This window comes from Phalacrocorax aristotelis, chromosome 11 (genome assembly GCF_949628215.1).
Source record: "Phalacrocorax aristotelis chromosome 11, bGulAri2.1, whole genome shotgun sequence".
In the NCBI taxonomy this organism is placed as follows: Eukaryota; Metazoa; Chordata; class Aves; order Suliformes; family Phalacrocoracidae; genus Phalacrocorax; species Phalacrocorax aristotelis.
The window spans coordinates 24,721,709-24,747,003 of record NC_134286.1 but is presented as its reverse complement, the minus strand read 5'-3'; the positions used below and the strand labels follow the sequence as shown (position 1 = coordinate 24,747,003).

General features: G+C 56.2%; 1 protein-coding gene across 8 annotated transcripts; it reads right to left on the bottom strand.

Moving 5' to 3' along the window:
* Nucleotides 1-49: 49 nt before the first annotated feature.
* PHKA1 (phosphorylase kinase regulatory subunit alpha 1) lies at nucleotides 50-24,746 on the bottom strand. 8 transcript variants are annotated; one of them, XR_012662625.1, is made up of 33 exons: nucleotides 24,600-24,746; nucleotides 24,294-24,452; nucleotides 23,717-23,764; nucleotides 22,997-23,165; nucleotides 22,540-22,622; nucleotides 22,264-22,344; nucleotides 21,727-21,825; nucleotides 21,467-21,613; nucleotides 21,094-21,147; nucleotides 19,440-19,562; nucleotides 19,229-19,324; nucleotides 18,432-18,539; nucleotides 18,150-18,228; nucleotides 17,577-17,711; nucleotides 16,377-16,486; nucleotides 15,568-15,712; nucleotides 14,549-14,627; nucleotides 13,961-14,136; nucleotides 11,827-12,003; nucleotides 11,326-11,420; nucleotides 10,983-11,122; nucleotides 10,687-10,843; nucleotides 10,439-10,518; nucleotides 10,160-10,238; nucleotides 9,944-10,073; nucleotides 9,475-9,576; nucleotides 8,951-9,066; nucleotides 8,571-8,609; nucleotides 7,427-7,471; nucleotides 7,010-7,209; nucleotides 6,414-6,467; nucleotides 6,072-6,272; nucleotides 50-5,803 (listed from the first exon to the last, which is right to left on the bottom strand). XR_012662625.1 is itself a non-coding variant. In XM_075106463.1 (33 exons), the coding sequence occupies exons 1-33, from the start codon at nucleotides 24,675-24,677 to the stop codon at nucleotides 5,630-5,632; spliced, it is 3,729 nt and encodes a 1,242-aa protein (XP_074962564.1). In that variant the 5' UTR covers nucleotides 24,678-24,746; the 3' UTR covers nucleotides 50-5,629. The 8 variants fall into 8 exon arrangements, 6 of the variants coding, with proteins under 6 accessions (XP_074962564.1, XP_074962565.1, XP_074962568.1 ...); XM_075106463.1 differs by having other exon boundaries at nucleotides 7,010-7,180; XM_075106464.1 differs by having other exon boundaries at nucleotides 7,010-7,180; nucleotides 11,827-12,000.
* Between the last annotated feature and the right edge of the window lie 549 nt (nucleotides 24,747-25,295).

The following is a 25,295-nucleotide window of genomic DNA, read 5'->3' as shown; positions in this document are numbered from 1 at the left end:
GACCCACCTCCCGCCCTGCCCGGCCGGGTGAGGAGAACAGGCCGCACACTCGCGTTAGAGATATTTTATTGGGCGCCCCCACCCCACGCAGCTCGGGGGTGTGATTTTTCTTTTAAAAACGTAATAATTGTCACTAAAAAAGACCCGAGGCCTGCATGCTTCCACCTGCCCAGTCCCCGCCCTGTACGGGGAGGACTCCCACCAGAGATGACACAGCCCTGGGCCCTGCTCCCCAAAGGAGCCCCAGGAGGTGCCCAAAGCTTGCTGCTGGGAGTCCCTGCCCTTGGCCCAGAGCCTGCTGACTGCCAACTGCAGCTTTCTGAGTCTCTCTAGAGAAAGGCGGGCTGGGGCTTACGCTTTCTTCAAGCCCCCTCCACCTGGGACAGGGTTTACCATATGTTGAAGGAACAGTGTGCAACGACTACAGAATAGCTGCTACCCTTAGAAAGCAGCCTGGAGAGACAAACCAGGAACCACTCTCAAGCCCAGCTCTAAGGCCAGACAAACCTGGAGATCAGAAAACACGCAGGAAAACATCAGTCACTGAGGGGAGCGGCTCCAGAACCATCCCAGTGCAGAGCAGGAGATCCTGGTGCACCTACAAAAAGCAGCCTGGGAAGTGCTAGTGACCAGGAATGCTAGGACCGCAGCAGGCAAGAAGTGTGGCATGGTGGTTTGAGGTGGGGGGAATATTGTCATGCTACCAGCTCAAGAGGTGAGTTCAGTTCACGGTCATTATCCTCTCAGAAGGAGCTTAGCTATGATATGCACACGGCAGAAAGCTATGTCCTCTGTACTCGCCAGAATTAATGTGGCACCCCAGGCAGAGCTCCCGCAATAGCAAGCAGCCACCCAGGCCTCAGGGTGCAGAGAGTGCTAGAGCCTTTCACTGCTAACAGATGACAGTAAGAACAGCTGTGCAAGGCCTGACCAGGTGGATGATCTCCTCAGCCTGGTGGCAGAGCTACAGGAGGAAGTAGGAGGGCTAAGGAGCATCAGGGAGTCAGAGGAAGAGACTGGTGAAACCAAGCTCTGCCCTCCCTGAGGCAGGAGCGCCACCAGGGGGGAAAAACAAAAACCAAACCACCACCACCACCACAAAAAAAATCCACCCAACTAAGATCAAGGGGATCCTGTATCCTCCCCCTGCCAAGCTGAAGGCAGTAGCTTAAAGGAAAGGACTGAATGGAAGCAAGTCCATTCTTGGGGTGGCAGATGAACCCCCTCCTTACCCACCTCGCCTTCCTCGTACCGCAGGTACAAGGCTCTGGCTGTGGAAAGCCAGTCAATGGATGTTGTGGATGACAGTCCATCTACACCAGAGGTGCTGCCTGTTGTGGGCAGGGACATTGGAATAAACAGACAAGCCCAGTCTATTAATACAACCTCTGTGGCTGGTACCACTGCCACAGTTTTGGGTTTTCCAATAATAGGATGACCTGCACAGAACCAGGCCTGCTCACATCAGATGGGATTCACCTTTGTCAGAGAGGGAAGGTGGTCTTTGCTCATGAGCTAGCAGGGCTCATTGACAGAACTTTAAACTAGACTTGAAGGGGGAGGGGGATAATATCAGGCCTGTCTGTGCCAAGCTGGTGGATGACATGCCAAGGTTAGAGGGACAGGTTGCTAGTGAGGGCCCTGAGCCTGCTCCCCTGAGACATGCTGGGTACACTGAAGCACGCTTGAAGTCTTACGTAGATGAGCCAGAGGCTCCTGAGGTTCTACCAGCCAGTAGGGAAACACCAATGAAATACTCCAAAGGAATTAAGGGGTGTTCCTCTAAGAAGGTGACATGGCTGACAGCCTAGCTGAAGTGCCTCTACACCAATGTATGCAGCATGGGCAACAGACAGGAGGAGCTGGAAGCCACCATGCTGCTAGAAAGCTACAACCTAGCTGCTATTACTGAAACTTGATGGGACAAGTCCCATGACTGTTGCCTTCTACATCAAGAAATGGATAGAGTGTGAAGAGCTGACTCTGAAGAATAGCCATGACCAGGTTGAAAGCTTCAGGGTAAGAATTAGAGACCAAGGCAACAAAGAAAACTTTGTGGTTGGTGTCTACTACAGACTGCCCAATTGAGGTAGCCTACTGACAAAGTCTTATTTCTCCAGTTACAGAAGTCATCGTGCTCACAGGCTCTTGGCCTACTGGGGGACTCCAATCACCCCAACATCTGCTGGAAAAGCAGCATGGTGAGCTGTAGGCAATCCAGGAGATTCCTGGAGTGCATGGAGAGTAACTTCTTAAACCTGGTAATAGACAGCCCTACCAGAGGGGATGTGATACTGGACCTGTCAAGTCACCAACACAAGTGAGCTAATCACTGGCATCAAGATTGGAGGCAGCCTGTGTGGCAGTGATCATGCACTGGCGGAGTTCACAGTCCTGAGGGATGTGGGTCAGGCGAAGAGTAAAGTCAGGACCCTGAATTTTAGGAAAGTAAACTTCCAGCTCTTCAAGAAGTTAGTCAATAGGATCCCCTGGGAAACTGCCCTCAGGGACAAGGGAGCAGAACAGAGCTGGCAGATCTTTAAGGACACTATCCATAGAGCACAAGGGCTCCTGATGCCCAGGTGTAAGAAATCAGGAAGGCAAGAGACCAGCACAGATGAGTCAAGACCTGCTGGTCAAACTAAAGGGCAAGAAGGAAATACACAGGCAGCGGAAGCAGGGGCAGGTATCCTGAGAAGAGTATAGGGATGCTGCCCGGTTTTGTAGGAAGAGGGTCAGGAAGGCCAAGGCATGGCTGGAGCTGAACTTGGTAAGCAATGCAAAGAATGAGAAGGGCTTCTACAGGTATGTCAGCCAGAAAAACGAAGGCCAAAGAAAGCATATCCACCCTGATAAACACAACTGCCAAACTGGTAACAGCAGACGAGGACAAGGCTGAGGCACTCAAATTTTTTTGCCTCAGTCTTCACTGGCAACCTCTCTTTCCGCACCTCTCAAGTGGATAGACTGCAAGGCAGGGATGGGGGGAGAAAAATCCCTCCCACTAGAAGAGATCAGGTTTGTGACCACCTGAGGAACTTGAGCATACATAAGTCTATGTAACCTGACAAGATGCAACCCAGAGTCCTGGGGAAATTGGCTGATGTAGTTGCCAAGCCACTCTCCATGATATTAGAAAAGTCATGGCAGTCAGGTGAAGTCCTCAGTGACTGGAAAAAGGGAAACACTGCACCTGTTTTTAAAAATGGTAGAAAGGAGGACCCTGGGAACTACTGTCCCATCAGCCTTGCCTCTGTGCCTGGGAAGATCATGGAACAGATCTTCCTAGAAGCTATGCTAAGGCACATGAAGGACAGGGAGGTGATTCAAGACAGCCAGCATGGCTTCACCAGGGTAAGTGCTGCCTGACCAACATAACGGCCTTCTGTGATGGAGTGACTACATCAGTGGACAAGGGAAGAGCTATGGCTGTCATCTATCTGGACTTCTGTAAGGCCTTTGACACTGTCCCCCAGAACATCCTTCTCTCTGAGTTGGTGAGATGTGGATTTGATGGGTGGACTCTTTGGTAGATGAGGAATTGGCTGGATGGCCACATCAAGAGGGTAGCGGTCAATGGCTCAATGTCCAGATGGAGATCAGTGACAAGAGGCGTACCTCAGCGGTCTGTATTCATCCAGTACTGTTTAATATCTTAATGACATAGACAGTGGGATCAAGTGCACCCTCAGCAAATTTTCAGGTGACACCAAGCTGAGTTGTGTGGTTGGCACACCTGAGGGACAGGATGCCGTCCAGAGAGATCTTGACAGGCTGGAGGAGTTGGGCCCATGTGAACCTCATGAGGTTCAACAAGGCCCAGTGCAAGGTCCTGTACCTGGGTCAAGGCAATTCCCAGTACCAGTACAGGCTGGGGGATGAAAGGTTTGGGAGCAGCCCAGCCTAGAAGGACCTGGGGGTAACTGGTGGATGAAAAGCTGGACATGAGCCAACAATGTGCACTCGCAGCCCAGGCCAGCTGTGTCCTGGGTGCATCACCTGCAGCATGGCCAGCAGGTGGAAGGAGGGGATTCTGCCCTTCCACTCTGCTCTGGTGAGACCCCCCTGGAGTCCTGCATCCAGCTTTGGCATCCCCAGCACAAGGAGGACACGGACCTTTTGGAGCGGGTCCAGAGGAGGCCACAGAAATGGTCCAAGGGCTGGAACCCCTCTGCTTATAAAGAAAGGCTGAGAGAGTTGGGGTTGTTCAGCCTGGAGAAGAGAAGGCTCCATGGGGAGACCTTATTGTGGCCTTTCAGTACTTAAAGAGGGCTTTTAAGACAGATGGTGACAAACTTTTTACCAGCGCCTGCAGCAACAGGACACAGGGAAACAATTTTAAAGTGAAAGAAGGTAGATTTAGACTAGATCTAAGAAATAAATGTTTTTCAACGAGGGTGGCAAAACACTGGCACATGCTGACCAGAGAGGCAGTAGTTGCCCCATTCCTGGAAACATTCAAGGTCAGATTGGACGGGGATCTGAGCAACCTGATCTAGCTGAAGATGTGTCTGCTCATTGCAAGGGGGTTGGATTAGATGACCTTTAAAAGGTCCCTTCCACCCCAAACCATTCTGTGATTTTGTGTGCCTGATCCCCATCAGTCCAACCACATTATCCTATGTGGGATTTGACCTGCAGGATAGACCAGAGCTGGGACCCACTCTAAAGTCACCACCCCTTTTCTGTGCAAGTCTGTGGGACCTGGGGCAGAGGCCAGAGCTGAGCATTAAAGGCACATCTGTGATGCACAGCTAACACCAAGCCAAGCAGCCAGCAAAAAGCTGCTTCACAGGGCATGTACGAACTCAGGAACCTGCAACTTAGCCATTAGCAACACTGTCAGGGACAGAGCAGATGGCACAGAGGGGCTGCCACCAGCATCCCCCAGCCAGCCAGCAGCCCTGTCGTCACAGCTTGGTGGTAACAGGGATCTCTTACCACCTTAGGATGCTCCTGGCTCCCACACCCTCCCCAGCTCTGCACACAGGACCCCTGAGCAAGGCATGATGGGCTGCCCACTTCCAAGCAGCACAGCTGTGGCTGGGTTGGACTCCTGATTTTTCATGTGCTGGAGAAGAGGCTCTGGCAGCATCCCCTACTCCTCTAACAAAGTTTTTCCAACAGCAGCAGGAAGAGCAAGAGCTCCAGCCTACACTAGTATAAACCCTGCAGATTTGGAATAAAAAGTAGCACAGAACAGGTTAAAAATCTCAAATCTGCCGGAGGCAGGGAGAGCGTGAGCTGGTGAGGGAGCGCTGCAGTGCTGAGCATACACAACTGGTGACGGGGGCCCTTTCTATCTCCCTCAAACCAGGGATCCTGGACCTCCAGGGATGATGGCCCAGGAGGAGCCATGCAGGCAGACTCTTCTAACACAAGCAGGCTTCAAAGCTCAGCCTTTCCCTGCCAGCCCTTGCTCCATAGGCTGCATGCAGGCACAGGTCAGCTTAGCATGCATGCCTCCTGCGGAGCTCCTTGGGATTGCTGCTTACCCACCAAGAGGCCAGGACTGGGAGGAGAGATGGCTACATGGGCTGCCTGCAAACTAGCCTAATGCCCACCTTTAAAACCTGTATGAAACAACCCTCCTGCAGCACCTGCAACCTGGGGAGAGGAGCTGCAAGAGCTACTGCATGGAGCAGCCATCGGTGGGCAGGAAGTCGTACACATACATGGCCACTGACTTCGACAGGTAAGTCATGGTGCCAAACCGACCACTCGGCGCACTGTCATACAGCAGGCTGCAGATGCCTGTCGCAGGATCCCTCTCCAGCATGTGGTCATCAGCGCCCAGGGCTTTCTGGATTTTGGACAGGGAAGAAGAAAGGCAGCATCAGAAATAAGGGCAGCCCCACACCAGCTTCTATCCCAAGCACCCTCTGCTGCATTCACAGCGTGACACGTTGATGGTGAGCGGCGGGAAGACGACACATTTTTGCTATGCCCCGTGAACACAGTGGGGACAACAAGCAGGACCCTCCAGGTGGGTGAAGCCTGTGTAGCTGTGAGGAACGCAGCCAGCAGCCCTGGGTGCAGGCTGTGGCCCCTGCATGAGGCCTGGCCCCTACCTGCTCCTCATAGAAGAGGTCATTGGCTGTCTGCAAGATCTTTTCCACAGCTATGATACCACCGATGGTGTGCACTTCCATGTCCACTAGCATGGTAAGCACTAAGATAGCCTCCACCAGCAGCTGCCTGTACTCTGGCTGGGGCACACGGTTGAGGACCGACTCCACGTGCACAGCAAACTTCATTTCCCCTGGGGTCATCTGTGGAGAGAGAGAAAGAAATGTACGTAGGGCGCCGTATTGCCAGCACAAGTCCTGAGTTGTGCTGTGCTCTCGCCCAGGGCAACCCAGCATCCAACACCAACCCACCTGCCCCATCTCCCCTTCACATAAACCTCCTACCTCTTTGGTTGTTGAAGAGGGGAGAACAAAGCCCTCCACAGAGAGGCCATGGCACTGTAGAACAAGGAGAGATCATGGTTATGGCCTAGAGGAGTGCTGTGCTAAGACACATAGGTCCAGCCCACCAACTCACTCCCACTTGAGCATTGGTGCGTGCTGCCCGCACACCCCAGCTCCACCTCCTGACTCTTTGCACAGCTTCACTCCTTTCCCATCAGTTCAGCATCAGCCAGAACCCTCCCGCACACAGCACAGGACTCTGCTCCCTGGCTTACCATGCTGAGGATGGGCTGTGCCCAGAGCTGCTTCAGCTGTGGCTTCAGCCCTGCTCCAGCCTGGCTAACGTATAAAGCACCCAAGCAGACCTAGCCCCCCTCTGCAATGGTCAGCACAGTATGACGTAGGCCCTGTGTGCCTACCAGGCAGCTCCAGCTCTTCCCCAGCTTTCCAGGGCCAGCTGCAGGCCTTGTCCATAAAGCATTTACCTACACAACGTTGGGGACCAGCTCCAGGTGCCTAAGTCTCCCTGGCAAGGCTGGTGCCTGGGACCATAGGCTCACATACATGGAGAGGAGCCAGCCAGACATCCAGCTTACCTTCTGCAGGACCTTCCAGACCTTCTGGTAGAAGCCCACAGGGACACGGTTGAGGGCCCCATCCAACCGCCGTCTCCGCTGCCACTGGCCCTGGCGGCTGTCCTTACTGCCCTGGTCTTCCACCATGCTTGAAAAGGAGCCCTTGCCCAGCAACTCTGAGTGTCCGGCAGACTAGGCAGAGAAAACAAGGACCACAGAGACTGCTGCAAAGTTAAATACCCCACAAGAACACAGCCCGCAGCTCCCCAACAGTTTGTGCTCACCTAGCCTGGTTCCCAGGGCAGAGCTGCCACCCCCTGCCCCCAGCAAAGCCCACCCTGCAGCCCTGGCTTCCTGCAGCACACCCCAGAGCACAGCTCCTTTCTGCAGCCACAAACAGGACAGACCCCGTGCATGCAGCCAACAAATGCAGATTACCAGAGAGGACTTCAGGTCAGCATCCCCAGACTGCAAACTGAGGGGCTGAAGGAAAAAGGGAGAGACAAAAATCAGACTGTGCTGGAGCAGGGAAGCTATCACAGCAAGCAGAACAGCAGCAGCACAGACGAAGCTCAGGTCATGGGGCAGTTATCCCAGCAGCTGCAGTTAGCTGGAGATTGAGAGGTAGTTTCAAAAGGCAAGCTGCAAAGTCTCACGTTAGCATCAGAGGGGAAGGACTGTGCACAGAGTGGCTGAAGGGTCCCCACATGCTGCCGCTGCGGCAGCAGTGGGCTCGTGCTGGCTGCCACACAGAAGCTGGGCTCCTACTGCTCTGTTGGCTGCTGGCACGGGCAGGGATTTAGTCTCAGGCAGACTGGAGGGCCAGCAGCAAGGTCACTGCCTGTGGATGACCCTCCTCACCACATACATGGTCCCTCTGCAACACCAGTTTTCACACTGCAGCAGGTTGGCCATAAGCCTGCTGTATCAGCTTGCTCTCTGCAGGCCCTGTCTCTTTGAGGATGGAACCCCTCCTAGAGCTAAGGACTCCTCCTGGACACACACCAGGCACCAGAGGAGGTCCTTGCCACTTACAGCTGCACAGGAACCTCTTCTCCCAGAGAAGAGATAGCTGGGGAGGCTACAGGCAGGGTCCAGCCATCACCAGTGAACTGCCCAGCTGGGCCACTGCTGGTCATGGCACTGGAAACATGCCACCCTGCTCAGCAAGTTTTTGTGGGTATAATGGGATCTATCCGGCCATAGCAGCTATGGAGGACAGTTCCCAGCTAGTTATAATGCCAATACACCATGGCTTAGAGAAGCCTTCCTCCCTACCAGATCAAACACAGCTGGTCCCACTCAAAGGGGAGCTCCCTGAAGGTTGTGGGGCAGTGCCAGCCTAAGGGTCCCACAGCATGTTAAGCCATGCCAACCTCTTCTCAGGGAGCCAGCCCCCTTCCTGCATACTGAACAGAGCAACCCTGAGCCTGCCAAAAGGAGAAGCTAGCTCATAGCTGCAGCAGCTCACTCAGCAGGTTTGTTTAGGAAAGCTCATTAACTCATGCATGCTCAGAAGGTGCCCTGGTGTGTGGCATGAGGGATAAAAGCTGAGGCTGCAGGAAGACCAGAGTAGCTTCACCTTACTCCCAGTCAGAGACTGCCTACGTTTATCCAATTGCTGCAAGAGAAAAAGGAAATGAAGTTTCTCCTGCTGGAAGAGACCCACCAGGACACCAGCCACCTCTAGGACACCGCGTGGTCCTCTCCACCCCTGCACCTTCTCAAACACCGCTGTGCTCCCCCCATACTGCACTGCCAGACCCACCTCCACTAACAGACTTACCCCAATTCTCCTCACGAGGGCAGGACTGGAGCCAAAAGGAGCTCCTGGAAGCAGCTGTAAGCTCTCTGAAGGCCAGGAGCCAGCTCCCTCCTGCTCTCCCCATTAATCCTGCCTGTCCTGTACTTGCTTGTCACCCACAAAACCTGGCAAGAGCAGCCTGCACCACCTGCCCTCACCTGTTTGATCTCACTTTTCAGCCTGACGATGCCAGCACGCTCAGGCTTAGTGGCCCCAACAGCCCCCACATCGCAGATGGAGACGGCGGTGGTGAGCGATGAGTCGACCGATCGCACTGGAGGGGAAGAGAGGTCTCGAGTGAGTACCATGGCTCTCAGGACCGATGTCCCTTGTTGCTGCTTGGGCACTGCTACCTCTGCACACCCTTGCCCTCTATCCCAACCAGCACCAGCGACCCACGAGCACAGCACAAAACTGCTTCAATTCAGGCCTGACAAGGTCAAGTGCTGAACTAAGCAAAGCCCAAAGAGCCACAGGGCTTGGGCTCAATCCCCAGAAATTGGCTCGGCACCACCCTGCTGAAGAGCACAGCTTCTTACTGGACCACTGCAGTGCAGAAGCAGCTGTGCTGTACAGGAAGACAGGGACATCCCCCACAGGCAGGAACACATGGAGCTGGCCATGCTCCACACCAGGACCCAGCTCAGCCCAGACACTCTCGCAACTGTGCTGAGGGACTCACCACTCCTTTCAACCCCAAACTCCTTGCCAGAGAGGATGTGGTAGAGAAGGCTCTTCATGTCTGACGGGCTGAGATTCATCAGGTTCTCGGTGGCTTCTCCAGCTGGAGAGAACAGAGTTGGAATGTTGTACCCTGATGTACCCTCCTGGGACATTGCTATCCTGCACCCCATTCTGTTAGCAGGGGAAGCGCTGGTACAGGAGCTCATCCTCCAAGGCCATACACTAACTCCATGTATTGCTTATAACGGGACTCTTCCCTGTGCTCGCCCAATACATGCAGTCTGCAGTGAAGTCAGCTGCCTGTACTGCTGGAGGGCAGCCCCCGCTGCAGACCCCAGCCCCTTCACGCAGGGTCTTGTACTGCTGCTGAGCTGCCTATTTTTAACAGCACTTCTCCTTCCTGGCTGACAAGGACCCAAGCACCCCAGCACCCACCCCAGACAGGGCAATGTCCCCGCTGCACATACCCGAGCAGCGCAGGGAGTGTGCCAGCTCCGTTGCCATCACCTGGATGATGAGCCCAATGCGGATGCGGAACATCTCAGCAAAGAGCGCAGGCTGCGTGCGTATGTACATGGCCAAGTACACCATGATCTCCTGCAGGGGGAGAGGCAGATCACCCCACTGATGCTTGCCAGGGCAGACACCTAGCTGTGGGGTCCCCTGCCACCCTGGCCCCTCACCTGGGTGAGGATGGACACACTGAGGTTCTTCTCGCTAGCTTCATCAATGAGGTGAACGAGCTCCTCATAGGGGATCGGACTGGGGAGGGAACAAACAGCAGAGCAGGTGAAAGGCAGCAGAGCAAGCCCTGCATCCCTCCTGGTTTGTACAGGCCAGAGAGGAAAGATACAGGCTGGGGACAGCCACCCAGAGCCACTCCTGCACACAGACTCCAGAGCAGCAGGCTAGCATCCAGCCCCAGCCCAGCAAGCATGGGGAAGGAGAGGTGCCACACTCACGCGGAGATCGTCTTCTCACGTGGCTCTGGGGGCAGCCCCACCGTCAAGTGCTTCTGGTGAGACAGGAGGTCAGTGCAGGCCTGGGGACAGAAAGAGTCACTCCAGGCATCACCAACAGCATGGGTTTTGGGGCCTCAGCGCAAGGCAGAGAGAGGCAGAGCTGATGAAGCTACAAGTTCACCTGCCCACTCTGCTACCTCCTCCCTGATAGACCTCAGCCCACTAGAGCCCAGCTGCATGGTTGTTACCTCATCCAGAGCTTCCACCTTCTTCTTGAGGATGCCAGAGATGTAGCGGATCAGGGCCCACTGGCGTGTGTCCCCCACCCGCACGTACAGCTCAGTGAGGAGCTCCTTGACGGTGGGGCCAGGCTCGCTATCAAGCCCCGTGTGCCACTCAGGCCCCCTGCAGTAAAGGAGATGCCAGATTATAGCCAAAAATTTGCCCTGCAGCAGCCCCCTGGTATCCCCCAGGCTTTGCAGGTTGGGAAGCATGCACAGCTCTCTCTGCTCAGTGAGGCAGCAGGACTTGGAGCTCATCGTACTTGAGGATGTGGAGCATGTAGAGGATGTCTGCTTGCTCCTGCAGTGTGGGGCAAATGCGCAGCTGGTCCACCAGTGCCTTACAGTCCACATTGCCATCCTTATCACGGGGCAGATTCATCTCTGCATGGAGTGCATGGCTCTGGAGGGAGACCCATGCTCCTGGTTAGCATCACCAGCACCCCACACCAAGTGTGGTCTGGTTATGGAGCCAAGGCCATTCACCCACGGATATTCCCCCTTACCAAACACCTGCATGCCTTCCCCATGCAGCCCTGCAAGGGCCCTCTGGCTCCATATGAAAGGATGGCACTGCTTGGCCAGTCTGGGAGGGACAGGGCTCACCTTGCCATCCACATCATGCTGGTGGGGTGAACTCAGCAACTTGACCGACTGCTGGGACGCCTGGAAGATCTTGCTGGGGACATACATCCCAACATCTACAAGAAAGCCAAGCTTGGCGCAGACACTTCTTGATCCCAACCACCACTGCTGTGCCCCAAACCACCTCACACCTGACACTCTGCTCCAGCAGCAGTCCCTGCAGAAAAGACAGCTGTGGGAGAAGCACCCACTGCCCACCCAGTTAGGGGAACACCATGGGGAGCCGCCATCCCTAATTGTTCAGCAGTTCAGCTGCACAGGCACCAACTCCAAAATACTCCATGGCCAGGATCAACGTGATGGACATAACATGCCTTTGTCCAGGCAAAGGCTGGGCTGCTCTGCAGTCAGTGGCATGCTCCCCTGGGGGCCCCAGCATCGCTGAGCTGCAAAAGCTCCCAAAGCACCCAAGCCTCTCCCCTGGGCTTGACCAAAGGTGCTGAGGGTGCTGGAGTTACTCACTCTGGACATGAAGGTCCTTGGCTTTGGACGCAAGGGATATGAGGTCACGGGTGGTGTGGACAGCAGCCCGAAAGCGGCTCAGCCCTCCCCGCTGGGCAGTGGGAGGGAGGTTAGACTGGGGAACCGTGCGCTGCAGCAGGTGGTCCAGGTACTGAGCAACCTCGTCGTATGTGTCTGCTGGAAGGCGAGGCAGAAGAGGGGGGATTTAGCCACTTTGTGCCAGAGCACCCCCAGACCCTGGAGGGATCCCCAGCTGTGCGCCAGCGACAGCAAAACTTTGCTGGCTGCACAAAGCAACAATATGGGGCTAGTGCCGGCTGCCGGTGGGACAGATGGACAGTGCCAGCAGCCAGGCTCACAAAGCATGGCAGCCGTAGCACCCCTGTTCCCTCACTGCTCCACTGCCTGGGACATTGGCTGCCAGCTGGAGCCAAACTGGTGCTCCCTCTGAGTGCCACCTGGATGAAGGAAGCAACGGGGCTGCAGCATGTGTCTGGTCCAAGCCTGCGCAAGGATAGCAGAGTTTGCTCAAACCCCAGGGTGAAACCCTCGCACTCTGTCCCTCTGGGGAAGACGGGGAGGCACAGCCAGGGGCAGCCTGTCCAAGCAGAGACCATTTAGGAGCACCCCAGCACAGTAAGGGCCTCATCCAAGCAGGATGCCAGCATAGTAGCAAGGCAGAGTGGGTTCTGCAACAGTTATTTTTGATTACAAATTACCAGTTATTTCTAACTAGAAGTTAGAGCAGGAGCTACAGATCCTGGCTTGCTCTTTGCCCAGCCTCCAGCAGCTCCCATTACCACATCAGGAACACCAGAGCCACCACTTGCTAACTGCAGCATGGAGGAGGGTGCTCAGAGGCTATGCTGGCAAATAACAGTGCTGCCCAGCAGTGAGGGGGATGCCCTGGTTAGGCAGATGCCTCATGCCAAGACAATGCAATACAACGCAGGGCTGTCAATGCACTTCCAGAGAGTGGGCCAGGGCAAAGCCTTACTGCTCTCCAGGTGCCAGACAAGCTCTGTGGTGTGTCTGCCCCAGGAGGTGAGCTGCAGACTGCACCTGAGGTCAACAGCACACCATCCCCTTTCCACACCTGGTAGGGATGCCTCATGCCAGTGCCTGAAGGCTCAGCTGTAGGAGTCCCCCAGACACCAGGCTTGAGAACATCATCCTGCCTGGCTGCAGCACCCAAACACAGGAAAAAAGTTAAAATTGAGCATCTTCCAGCAGCCATAGAGAGGCCTGGTAGGCCCTGACTTCCACTGGGGCTGGGGGCAAGGAGACACATTGGAGAAGCCCAAGTGCAGCCTGCAAAGAGATCACAGGTGAAGCAAGAGGAGGGCAAGATGAATAAGTATTCAGAGTCACAGCAGTGCTGACATTGGCTACAGAAGCAGCAGAGGCAGAGCAGACTGATGGGAAGGCTGGGAAGATGACCAGCACTAAGTCACGCAGGAGGAGGATGTAACCAGCCCTGCTTGCAAGGGGAGCGGCAAAACTTGCACCCACCATAGCCTCAGGACAAGGTGGGCCCTTCACACTGATGGGCCAAGGCCTTCTCTCAGGCACCCTATCCACAGCAGCAAGGCCTCAGTTTGGCAGCCACTGGAGCACTCTGCCCAGGGAGGTTCAAAGGCTCTGGGGAAACAACTCAGAGATTGCTTGGGGATGTGGTGGCTCTTTCCCACCATCTCAGGCACTGTACCATCACTTTCTGCATCATCACTTGTGCATCAAAGATCCTCAGCCAAAGATCCTGAGTGGAGGCAGGCTGCCGAGCCTTTGTCTCTTCCCCTTGCTACAGCCTACAAAGGTCGGAACATCTCATTCCAGAATGTCCTCCACGCTCTCCACAACCACCAGCCTCAGCCCCATCTGGCTGAGAAAACCCTCCAGTGAGGGGGCCACAACAGCTGCACCAATTCACCCGGTCCCATCCCCCTAGTCTCACCATGAGCATCACACAGACAAGGTTAATTGATGAAGGGTCAGATGGGAACAAAACGCAATGAAAACCCAAGTGTATGAAGAACACAGTGATGGACACTGGCAGGGAGGTTGGGTGTTACCGGTTTACATGAGAGTTTGGCATTTTCCACACCACAGCAGCAACTGGCCTGTTCCCCCTTACCATCCTCTGCTATCTGCAAGCCATGCAGCCACTCCTCAGCGTCTAGATCCTCAAAGCTGTCAATGCTGAGCTCATAACTCTTGGCAAAGACCTTACCCTCTGGCCCAGGGTCCATAAAGCTGAGGTGTGTTCGGCACGACGTTGTCAGGAACTCCGACAACTTACCCGTCTGGATCCTGGGTGAGAGGAAGGGAGGTCACATAGAGACAAAGGGGAGGCAATATCCTTGGCTTTGCCCCCTGGATCCAGGGCAGGCCGAGATACTGGCCCAGAAGCGCACGTGCCCCAGCGCCTGCTTTAGCTGCCTGCAACTCCTCCAGCCACACGTGGGCATGGAAGGGCCGCCCAAAAGCTATTAGAGGGATCCTGCAGCCATGGGTTTAATGGCATGAAGAGGTATGTCCTCTCTTGCATCTCCTCTGTTGGGATTGTAGCCCCAGGGTGCACTTACAGCCTAGCACACCCCAATGCATCCTCCACAGCTTGTTCCCCAACAGCTGATACTCAGTCCCAGCAGCTACCCTCACAGTCAGGCTCTCAGAGGCCACCAGCCCTCTCCCCTCCTGCACCCCAGGAAGCCGCGCTCACCTTGCACCACCAAAATACCCATCCTGCAGCTTCCGCAGCGTTGCCAGCACCGTGGGGTGCACACTGCTGCCAGTTTCATCTGTTGGGGATGGAGACAAAGGCAGTCAGGCTCTCCCACTCAGACTCCCAGAAGGTAACACAGGGCTAGGTGGTCTGGCATCAGCCAGGCGCTTGCTGTGGGGTGTACAGCCAGGCTGTGGCACCAAGCAGCACCACCCAAAAAGGGAAATTCAGGACTGCGCAGGCTGGATTGCAGCAAAACCAGGCCAAGATGCACTCCAGGCTCCTGGGATTTCACCGTGGGCTGAAGCCAACAGTACCAGACAGCAGCACCCAAACAGCCCCCTGCTCTGTCCCTGGCTTTCACACGAGGCAGTGGAAGGGGTGCTGCTGTCGGCGGCAGAAGACACTACAGCAAAGGGCATGCTCAAGACACTAAAGGGATTTCCAGTACCCTTGAATACAAGGAGAGCCAAAAAGGCCTGAAAGCAGAACAGTGTCCCTTCCCTGCACCAGACTCATGGGGAAGCTGTGAGCTGCTCCAGAGAAGCCAGTTTTGCTCTGTGCCATTATGCAGCACTCTGCTCCTTCTGGTTTGCTGTCTTCCCCTCCCCGTTGCCTAAGCAAGCCTTTAGCAGGTGGTTAGCCTTACTGAAGAGCCAAGATGTAGGAAGAGCCCCAAAAACACTTTTATAGGGGGATTATTTTTTTAGTGTTGTTCCTAAAAGGACTCCCACAAGCCTAGCTGCCCAGAGACTGAATACCTCCATGCTAGCCAACATCCCCTGAGCTGCAGGCATTAGTGCTTGGCAGGCAGCCTTGCTAGCTGCCAGGACAGCTGCCAACTCAGTGTGGCTCCCTTGAGCAGTAAGCTCTTTACAGGATGCCACTGGCTGTTGCAGCCCCACTATGTGCCTGTCACTGAAATGATCCTGCATCTGCCCACCCCCTTCCTCCTGCAGAGGCTGGTTCCCAGGGCTGTTCTAGCCAAACGCCTTGTAAGGCCAGAGGATCTATACCGAGCATGGTGTGGGAGATGGGGAAGGTGATGGTCGGTTGCCCAGTCATCCTCCAGCGGCTGCAGAGGTATGAGAGGTCTGTCCTCAGCATCTCCACAATCATCTTGTTGTCAAGAGCCAGGTAGAACTGCTGCTGGTCTATGAACTGCAAGGACAGCAGGAGACATGAGTGGCCCTTCCCACAGCTACCAGGTGCCTTTGGTGCGACCCATTTCTTCCCACAGGCACTCAGCCAGGCCAGCCACAGAGCACACCCAGGGGAGACGATCCTTTGCACCGAACAGCTCATGCCACCTTACCTGGTATGCACCAGTACAGTCTAGCAAGGGACCCTCAACCCCCAGGGCAGCTACTGGCCACCAACAACTACGAGGAGATAATGCCAGAGCTCAGTAACAGCATCAACCAGGCCCCACAGATCTAGTCCAGGCTGTGTCTATCCCAAGCAAAAAAGCATTTCCCATAGCACCAGGCTTGCAACCCTGCTCATCCCCACACCATGCTGGACAGAGGGATCCCTGTCCTGCCATCAGCCTCTTCCCAGTGTCTTTGTCAGGGTGAGCAAAGAGATTTTCACCCAACACTGATCACCAGAAGGCTGAAACCATCTCCTCCCGGCACGCACACAGCCAGGAACACCAACTCTGCTGCTTCATGCCACAGAGCTGGGGCTGCTCCGCCCTACCAGGCGGTTCAGAGGGTGTTAGGCCACCCCTGAGAATAACCCCTGTGCTCAGCCAGTGGAGAAACCTCCTGCCCAGTTCCAGATTGTGTGACAGTTGGGAATGAGCCTGTGCAATGCCACCCACCTGCGGGGTAAAGGTAAAGATGTTCTTCCTGATTTTGTAGAGCTTGGAGGTTCCAAGGACGCCCATGTGCCGGTAGGGCCGTCCCGTCAGGCACATCTGCTTGTTGCGGCCTAGAGGGGCAGGAAGAGGAGGTTTTAGTGCAAGCCTCCTCAACAAAGGGGGTGCAGCAGCAGAGACAGGTTCCTGTGCTGCAGGTCCTGCTTCTTCGCCAGCAGGAAAAGACTGCTTTGTGGTGGGGGTACTCCAGAACCCTGTGTCAAGCTCGCACAGCTCTAAGGGACAGTGACACTCTGTCCCCCAGCCCTGCCCACAGGCCTAGAGGCACCCCAGGCTCTCCCCAGGGACTCTTGCTCAAACAGGAACATATAGCCCATCCTGAACTCTGCAACATGCCACACCTCTAGGTCTTTCAGGATGTCAGAATCTGGGGCAGGGCCAGGGGTTCCACCCTGCACAGGGCTGGCCCCCCAAAGCTGACAGCTCTCTCAGCGTTCCCATTGCTCCTGGATTACTCCCAGAGCCCAGGATGGCGCAGCAGCAGTGTTGCCCCTTGGCCATGCCAGCCCTGGCAGCTGCCAGGCTGCTCCCCAGCCCCCTTTGTCCAAGCCACACTTGGCCTTCTGGCGGCTTAAATTAGCCAGCACGCACAGCCTATGCTGGATCAGATTTCTCCTCTGGCCCAGGCTGGGTCTCCAGCTCCTGCACAACCAACCCCATGCCCAAGGGGTTGCAGCCTCGGGGAATGAGTGTGCAGAGCTCTGAAGCACACCTTCCCCTCACACTCAGCCCTGCCAACCCTCCAACAGCAGCCATCCTGCCCGAGCTACAGGCTCTATCAGCCAGGGGACCCTTCTCTGGGGTCTGGCTTGCCTCCCACATTGAGATCTGGGTACAGGAGCAAGAGGTGGCTCCTGCCCACACTAGGTCCATCCTATATGGATCAGAGCCTCTGCCTGTCCCTAAGGCAACTGTGAAACTGCAATACCAAAGCTTTACCCCTTTCAGAATCACCCTGAACAGCACTGTTTGCCACCCCAGTTCCTCTTGGCCAGGAGTAGCTTTACCAGGCCCAGGAACGGGTGGCAGAGCCCTGAGCAGTCAGACAGAGAGCAGCAGAACAGGACATCAGCATCTATGAGCAGGGGATGGGACAGACCCTTCTGCAGCCCCTTTGTTGCAGGAGCAGGGAGCCCAGCTCACCCAGCCGGGCATAGATGTGGCTGAGGATGCGAGCAGGCTGCACTCTTATGGGGTAGACATCCGCCACAGTCTCCACGTCAATGTCCTCCTTCCTCAGGACAGCCTTGATCCCCTCCGTCTCTGCCAGGATGCACACTGTGGAGGGAGGAGGACAGGCTCAGTTCAGCAGGGCAACAAGGGTGTGACAGTACTGCCCCTGGCCTTTACAGACACATACAAGGTGGCACATCACAGAGGCAGATGTCTGGGATTCCTTTGGGAACCAGTTCCCACTGCAGAGGTCTGTCTTGCTCCTCCCAACACTCTCTACACCCAAGCCTGCCCTGCTGAGCTGCAGGACAGGACAGTTTTCAGCCTCTCTGCAGAGGAGGCTGTAGCAGGCGATATTTCCCTGGGGCAATGCAAGGTGGAGTGGAAGGACTTGCACCCCCTCTTATACCCACCTTGCCAGGGATGAGATCTGGTTGCACTGGCAGCCACCAAGCAAGCAGAGCCACCCCTGTGAATGCTGCACAGGCAGAGTCCCCAGGCCTGACAAGGCACAGGGGTTTGGGACCAGTCCCTTTCCCTCACCTTGAACCACCACATCAGGCTTGGGGACAGTTGCAAACCGACGGTTGAGGGGATCTATTTCACCGGGAGCTAGAAACCCCTGAGAAAAAAGAAGTATGAGGAAATGAACATTTCATGGGCGGGGTAGAATGAGTGATGCCTACGAACAACCCACCTTTAACAGATCCTGGGGGATGGAGGTGGCAACTTCCCCATGGTAGGTGGCCCAGGTTGGTAGCATTTGCCCTTTCAGAGCTCAGAACCTGGCCCCACAGCCCTCCCCATCACCAGGGGTGACCGTACCTCGGCCATCAGGCAGCCTAGGATGTAGAGGGACTGCCCCCACATGAGCGGCAGCTTGCCCATGGGTATCCTGTCCACAGTGTGGGGGTTCCTGTACTCCTCATCCACCTGGAAGACAAGACAGGAGGTCAGGGAGGGATCCACATATACAGGATGCTGAAGGAAGCATCATCATTGTATTTCGAAGTCCAGCAGTTTAAGGCTTAAAACAAGAGCCTATGAAAGCATTTGCCACAAAGGGTCCAAAACATCTCAGCTACATTCCTCTCCTCTTGTCGTGATTGCACCAGGCACCCGTGTCAGACAACGGATCAGCTGCTCAGACCACATTTGGCTTTCCAACATGGGCCATCACACAGGAACAACTGATGCCCCAAGAGAGCACTGGTATTATGTTCTCAGATGCTGAGAGCATCTCTCCTGTACCACCTGGGTGCCAGGAGGCTGTTGCTTTCAGCCCAGGACCACACAGAAATTGTCACTACTGAATGAGAGCTCAGAATAGCCTCCTCAGCCCAGGTCTGTGTGTCCTGAGCTCTCAGAGGACTTGGAATCCAGGCCAGCAGACTGTCAGCAGAGCATCCTTGTGTAAGGGGGCAAGAAACGCTTTGAGGAAAAAAAAGCAGTTTATTTGTCCAACATGGTTTTGTAACAGCTCCAAGCCACACTTTTTTTCACATGGGGTTTCCATGCACTACATGTACTGCTTTACTAATGACTTCAGTTAATAAGCAGTTAAAACCTAATTTTCTGGTAATAAGACATTCCCGCTCTCACCATAGCTCAGGACCACTCACCTTATCTGATGGAACGCTGTACAGCTCTGGCACCAGGCGCACGCCATTCTTCCCCTTGATGAGAACCCCCTCAAGGGCTTCCCGGTACTCTTGCACCTGAGGAGAGAGGAGAGGGGATCTGCTCCAGGTCATGGCTCCCTGCACCCTTCCCGCACATGCCTCCCTTGCCAGACACCTCTTTCCACCAGCCCAACAGGTCTGCTCCCCTTACCTGCTCCATGTTTCCGCTGAAAATCCCATCAATGATCAAGTATGCCCAGAAGAGAGGCCACTCACACTCAATGTTCTCAAACAGCTTCAGCTCAGCAGGTTCGTAATAGAGGCGGTTGGGGTCCTGCAGGGAGGGCGTGACAGCAAGGCAGGTGGTGGGTGGCAGGATCCCCTCAAACTGACAGGGCTCCTACTCTCCCCAAGATCCCAGCCTCAAATGCTCTCCCCCAGTCCTCCTCTGCACTGATGCCGAAGGGACTCACCCTTCCTGGGCAGAGGGAGCCTACCCAGTCCCCAGTAAAGCAGGCCAGAGCCTTGTACAACAGCACAACATACCCCTTGCTTCACTGGGGACACCTGCATCCCCTTCACTTTGCCTGCCCTGCCCCAGCCCCTCAGTGCCTGCCTCCTTCAGCATCACCAGGCTGGCCCAGCTAGATGCAAGGGCTTGGGCTGGTCACGCAGGGCCAGAGAGCAGGGTCCCTCTAGCCATTTGGTGTGACTGTGAGCCTGAAACAAGGGAAGTGGTCAGGACAGAGAGCTGCATTCACCAAATCCTCTCACCCCAGATGTGTGTGGTATAGTGCCCCAAGAAACCTATGCTTGACCCTCCCTGTCAACTGTTTTAACCCTGTTTGCTACAGAGAAAGGAGAGATTTGGCCTTAGCAGACAGTCAGACAGAGAGGACAGCAGGGACAGAGAGGACAGGTTTTCTACTGTGCTTGCACGCTGGCCACAAGCTCCCAAGCCTCCATTGGACTTCAGCCAGCTGCAGTGCTTCTGCAGGTAATGCTGCCCTTCCCATGGTTCACAGCTCCCCAGAAGTAATCCACAGCTATGCACACAGCCAAAGCTCGTGCATGCTGGGAAAGTTGGATTGGAGATGATGCTGCTTTTACCTGGCTCTAGAGGGATGCACACACTGCTTATTATGGTCAGGTGTGAAGAGGTGCAGCAGAGGATAAGCATTTAGAGGCACTCATGCCCAAGGGAGCCCTACCAGGTTATGGGCCTAACAGCCAGTGACAATTTAAGAGCCTCCAAATAGCATTTCCTGGTTCTGTGGTTATCAAATGCGACTGCTGCTTATAAAATTTTCCTGTTTTCACTCCCCAAAACAGCAGCAGAAAGTCTCCACTCACTCCACTGAGAGGCAAGTCTGGTAGTACACAAGCTGCCTGCTGTCCCAGGAGAGGCAGAGGCAGCTTTGTGACCTCCAGTGCTGCTGCAGAGCCAAGGCTGTCAAGGAAGAGCACTGCACAGGCCTCCAGCCCCTCGCTCAGGGCTTGTGAGGCCCTGGGAGAGCTGGGAAAAGAGCCTACCTCAGCAGGGCTCTCACAGAGGGCAGTGGTCCTGTCTTCCCCCAGCCTGAGAGATAGACAACACCACCAGATTCCAACATGCAGAGGCAGAGCCAGCCTCTGCTCATCTGCTATGGGCATGGGTGGAATGTACCACCTCTGCAATGGGCTCTAGTGTTTTGGGAAGCCTTGCCCAGACCCATGACACTGCCTAGGGCTGCTCAGGGCTCTCATCTTCCCAGTACTCCCCACCACAGCCTTTGTGTTGCACCTGGCAGGGCTGCAAACACAACCCAGGGTGGCTGCTGCTTGGCACTCAAGTTCCGGCAGGTGGCAGGGCTGGGGACGCTTACCTCTTTGGGAGTCCTGTAACCATCCCGGAGGAAGCGGCAGCAGCCATAGCGTCCCTGGAAGGCAGGAAAAGAGATGCTGAGCAGAAGGCACAGCATGAGATACCTTGTACCTTCAATGCAGAAGCATGTGGAGGTCTCCTCCAACCAAATACCTCCTCACTCGCTCACCTAGTGCTCAGGCACCACCATCACAGCCTAGGGCCACAGCACACAGGACTGTCTCTTTGTACACCCCTGGCACAAGTCACAGAGACTGGAAGAGGACATCCCCAGCACCCCCGCCCCCGAGCATGTTTTGGGGGAGAAAAGGGCTACAACAGTTTGGACTACAGCTGTCTCCTGGGAAAGGTGAGACAAGGGCAGAGCTGCTCACCTGCAGCTTTGTGATAATCTCTTGCTTGGTGATCTCCACCAGTTCACTGTCCTCCACAGCGAATGCCGGGTAGGAGATGACAGAGAGCACACTGGCATCCACCTCCTTTGATGAAGAGGCCCTGGGTAGCATCGAGTGGAGGATGGACTGGGCGAAGGGGAAGAAGGGGTGGTTAGGTTGCCAGGCCAGGCATCGTTCACACCACAACCCCAGCAGATCACAGTCATCTTGCAATGATGTAAAGCCCTCACATGTCTCACCTGGCAGTGCTGCACCTCGTCCGACAGCACCCGTATCACCGACTGTGGGCCTCCCTTTGCTCCAAAGAGATCCAGCTCATCCAGTGCCTCCAGGGCAGCCTGCAAGCAGGATGAGACCCAAAGCAGCAAGTCCTCCACCACACTGCTCATCTGGAAGAGCTCTCACCCAGTGCCAATCCCTCTGTGTAACGCACTGCCCAAATTTAAACAAATTTAAGCCCTGCTGTGGCTGCAGAGCACTCCGGTCAGAATGCGGCCACATCTCCAAAGTCACAGGTAGCCAGACATCAACAGGGCCCTGGACATTTCTATCACATACCCCAATTAATTTCTCACTCCCAGTTGAGGCAAAACTCAGGCAAGAGAGGCACAGTTTTATCCCAACACACAAGGAGAAAGATTTTCCTCCCCAGGAACCTATCACTGCAAGGAGTGTTGAGCTTCAATAGTTCAACATGCCCAGCCTTCCTTGTAAAAAAACCAGCACGGGGCCACCAGTGCTACCCAGCACCTGCCCAGCACCTCTCCCTGGCTCACCTTGGCCATGCCAACGGAGCTAGCATTCAACTCGGTGATGCCCTGGTTCGTCTTGTCCCCTCGCTCCCATATCCCGAAGTCCTGTGCAGAGGCAGCGGCATGTTGGAGCAGGCAGCGGTTTGCAGCACACCCAGAAAGCCTTCAAATCCCACCTCCCAGCAGGCACCATGGGAGTCTGTCCAATGGGAAGAGGAGGGACCCACAGCTGCCCTTGGACGCCAGCCCACCACCTGCACCCCTGGGGCATGCTCCCCTTCCCCAGCACAGGCTACCCACCGCAGTTTTGTAGGCTGCTTCGATATAGAACACGAGGTTCTGGATAAAGTTGACTTCATCCAGGCTGTGAATTATATGGAGGCCTGTAGCAGGGAAACGAATTCACATCAGTCGGTCCAAGCCACAGGCATCCCTAGGAAGGGGCTGCATTAACCCAGGCCAGACCCCTCCTCACTGCACACCTGCCCCACGGGACCCACATTGTGGCTGGCTCCCTTCCACACTCCCACCCCCTACCTGAAGCACCTCTGGGGCTTCAGGCAAACAGGGGCACTTAAAGAGATTAGCATTGAGGGGCCCAAATCCACCTCAGGTGCTGTGAGCATAAAAAAACAGGGAGGTCACAGAGGCCATTACAGGAGCTTGGCACCCAGGAAGCTGCACCTAAACTCAGAACGTGGAGGGCCCTGGAAATCAGTATGCTCAAAGCTGAAATGGCATCCCTCAACAGCATCACCTGAGGCCGTCATTTGTGCCAGCATGAGCAGGTAGAGGGAGGTAGCATCCATCTGTAGGTGACCCCACTCGTGGTCCCCCACAACGGTGGCACAGGTGTGGGTGTTGTACTTGGCATGCAGGCAGTCCCTGGTGCTCCGGCTGTACTTGAACGCCTCCACCTTGTCCACCTTGAGAAGGGCAAGGAGATGCAGGGCTTCATCAAACCCTGTCTCCAGAGAGGTCTGGCAGCCCCAGAGCCAAGGGTGCCCTGTGCAGTCAGCCTAGCACATGGAGCTATGCCTGGCAGGGCAGAAATCCTACAGCCCCTGGGCTGAGACCCTCCACAAACAAGGCAGTGAGTGCAGGCTTATGTACCACCCTAGCGCAGGGCTGCAGCCATGGAGGGCTCACAGCCACAGCTACATCGTGTGGATGGAAAAGGGTCACCCCAAATGCCCTCAGGAAGAAGAGCTGTGGAGTCCCAGTGCCAGCCAGGCCACAAGACAGGGAGCAGCTGGCAAAGGCTCCACTGGCCACCAGCCTGCAGCACTGGGACTTCTATCGCAGCAGGGACATATGCCAAGTCAGAGCTTATTTCAAGACTTGCTGGAAGGGGGCCTTCCCTCTGCTCATCAGGGAAGGCTGGGGAGAGCCAGCACAGCTGGGACCAACAGTCTCTGTAGGAAAGCTAGGCTTTGAGGAGACCACTTATCTCTTAGAGGCGCTCCCCAGCCCCTACCTGTCTCATCATGCACTGGAGCAGCCCCCGCATCAGCTTCACCACGCTCTGCAGGAACAAGGAAAACAGCCTCATTAATCCCCATGCAGCCAGAAGAAGCCCTGACTCAGGATCAGCTGGCCGCTGACCTTTGCAGGGCTCCGGCATCTGTAACTGGAGCCCCTGCTCACATTTCCATGGTCCCTGCTCCCTAGCCAATAGCAAGATTTCTTGGCCTCCCAGCAAGGCTGAGCCACTGTACAGGGGGGAGGAAGGGCATGGCTGCAGGAAGCAGCTCCCCAGCCCTTGGGAGAAGGGTGCATCCCTAGATCACCCCAGCGCCAGAGGGCTGGACCCTCTGCCCAGGCTCCAGCGTGCTCTGGGAAGAGCAGGCTCTGACATCCCTCCCTATTGCCCCCCACACCTGGGCACAGCCCTGTCCCTGTCTTCACTGCACAGACTCACATGGCCTTTCAGCCCCAGGGCTAGGCTGTGCCAAAAGAAAACCAACTGGGAGGTGAACAGCCGGCTCCCCAGTATCACCGGCCAGGCTAGGACAGCTGGTGCGGGGGCTCCCTCCCCGCCAGCTCCCTCCTACCTGCTCCAGCTCATAGGCCTTGGCCTTGTCCTCGTCACGGTCGGCGTTCTTGCGATAGGCCAGGCCCAGCCCCCAGACGGCCAGGATGCTGTAGACGTTGTCCCGGACCCAGGCATCCTGGTGGTCGGCGCTGGCGGGGAGCAAGCCCGTCACTGCGTCCTGCGGAGAGGGGGCACACCGAGGGGCCGCGGCCCCCCTTCCCACTTAACTCCGCCTGACCGGCTTCCTGCAGGGTCAGGCGGGGCGCCCCGAGGCCCACGGCGAGGCGCATTCCTGCCCACCCCCCCGCGCCGGCAGGCCCCGCACCTGGTGCCGGAGGATGGTCTGCTGCACCAGGCGCCCGTAGCCGTCCAGACGCACGCCCGAGTTGCTCCGGCTGCGCATAACGGCGGTAGCGGGACCGGGCTGACGCCGCGGGCACAGGAACTGAGCGGGCCAGCCCGCCCCGCCTCGGGTCCTGGCAGCGCCCCCGCCCCCCCCGCCCCGCCCCGCCCCGCCGCCCGCTTGCTGCTGCCCGCAGCGCTGCCCGAGCACCGCGGCACCTCTGGAGCGGCCTCCTCGCCGGCGCTGCCCCGCGCTCCCCGGCGGCGGCGGTCCCGAACCGCGGGGCGCTCACTACCGAGCGGGCAGGACCCGCCAGCAGCGCGGGGCGGCGGGGTGGGGGCAGGGAGGCGCTCCCTGCCGGGCGGAGGCCGCACAGCGCTGCGGGCGGACACGGCCATGCGAGCGGGTGCACGGGAGGACGCACGTATCGGTGTGCACCAACGGACGGACAGACGGACACACGTACCGCTGTAGGATTGTACAGATGGACACTTGTGCCAGTATGTGCATACGGACGCGCGTGTCGGTGTGAGTGCACGGACAGACACGCACATACATATGGGCAGAGTCATGGACGTGTGCATGGGTGAATGGACAGGTTTGCACGCACACACGCATGCACGCACCTAGTTGCATGGCACGCGTGCACGGGCAGACCCATGTGTGCACACGCACATC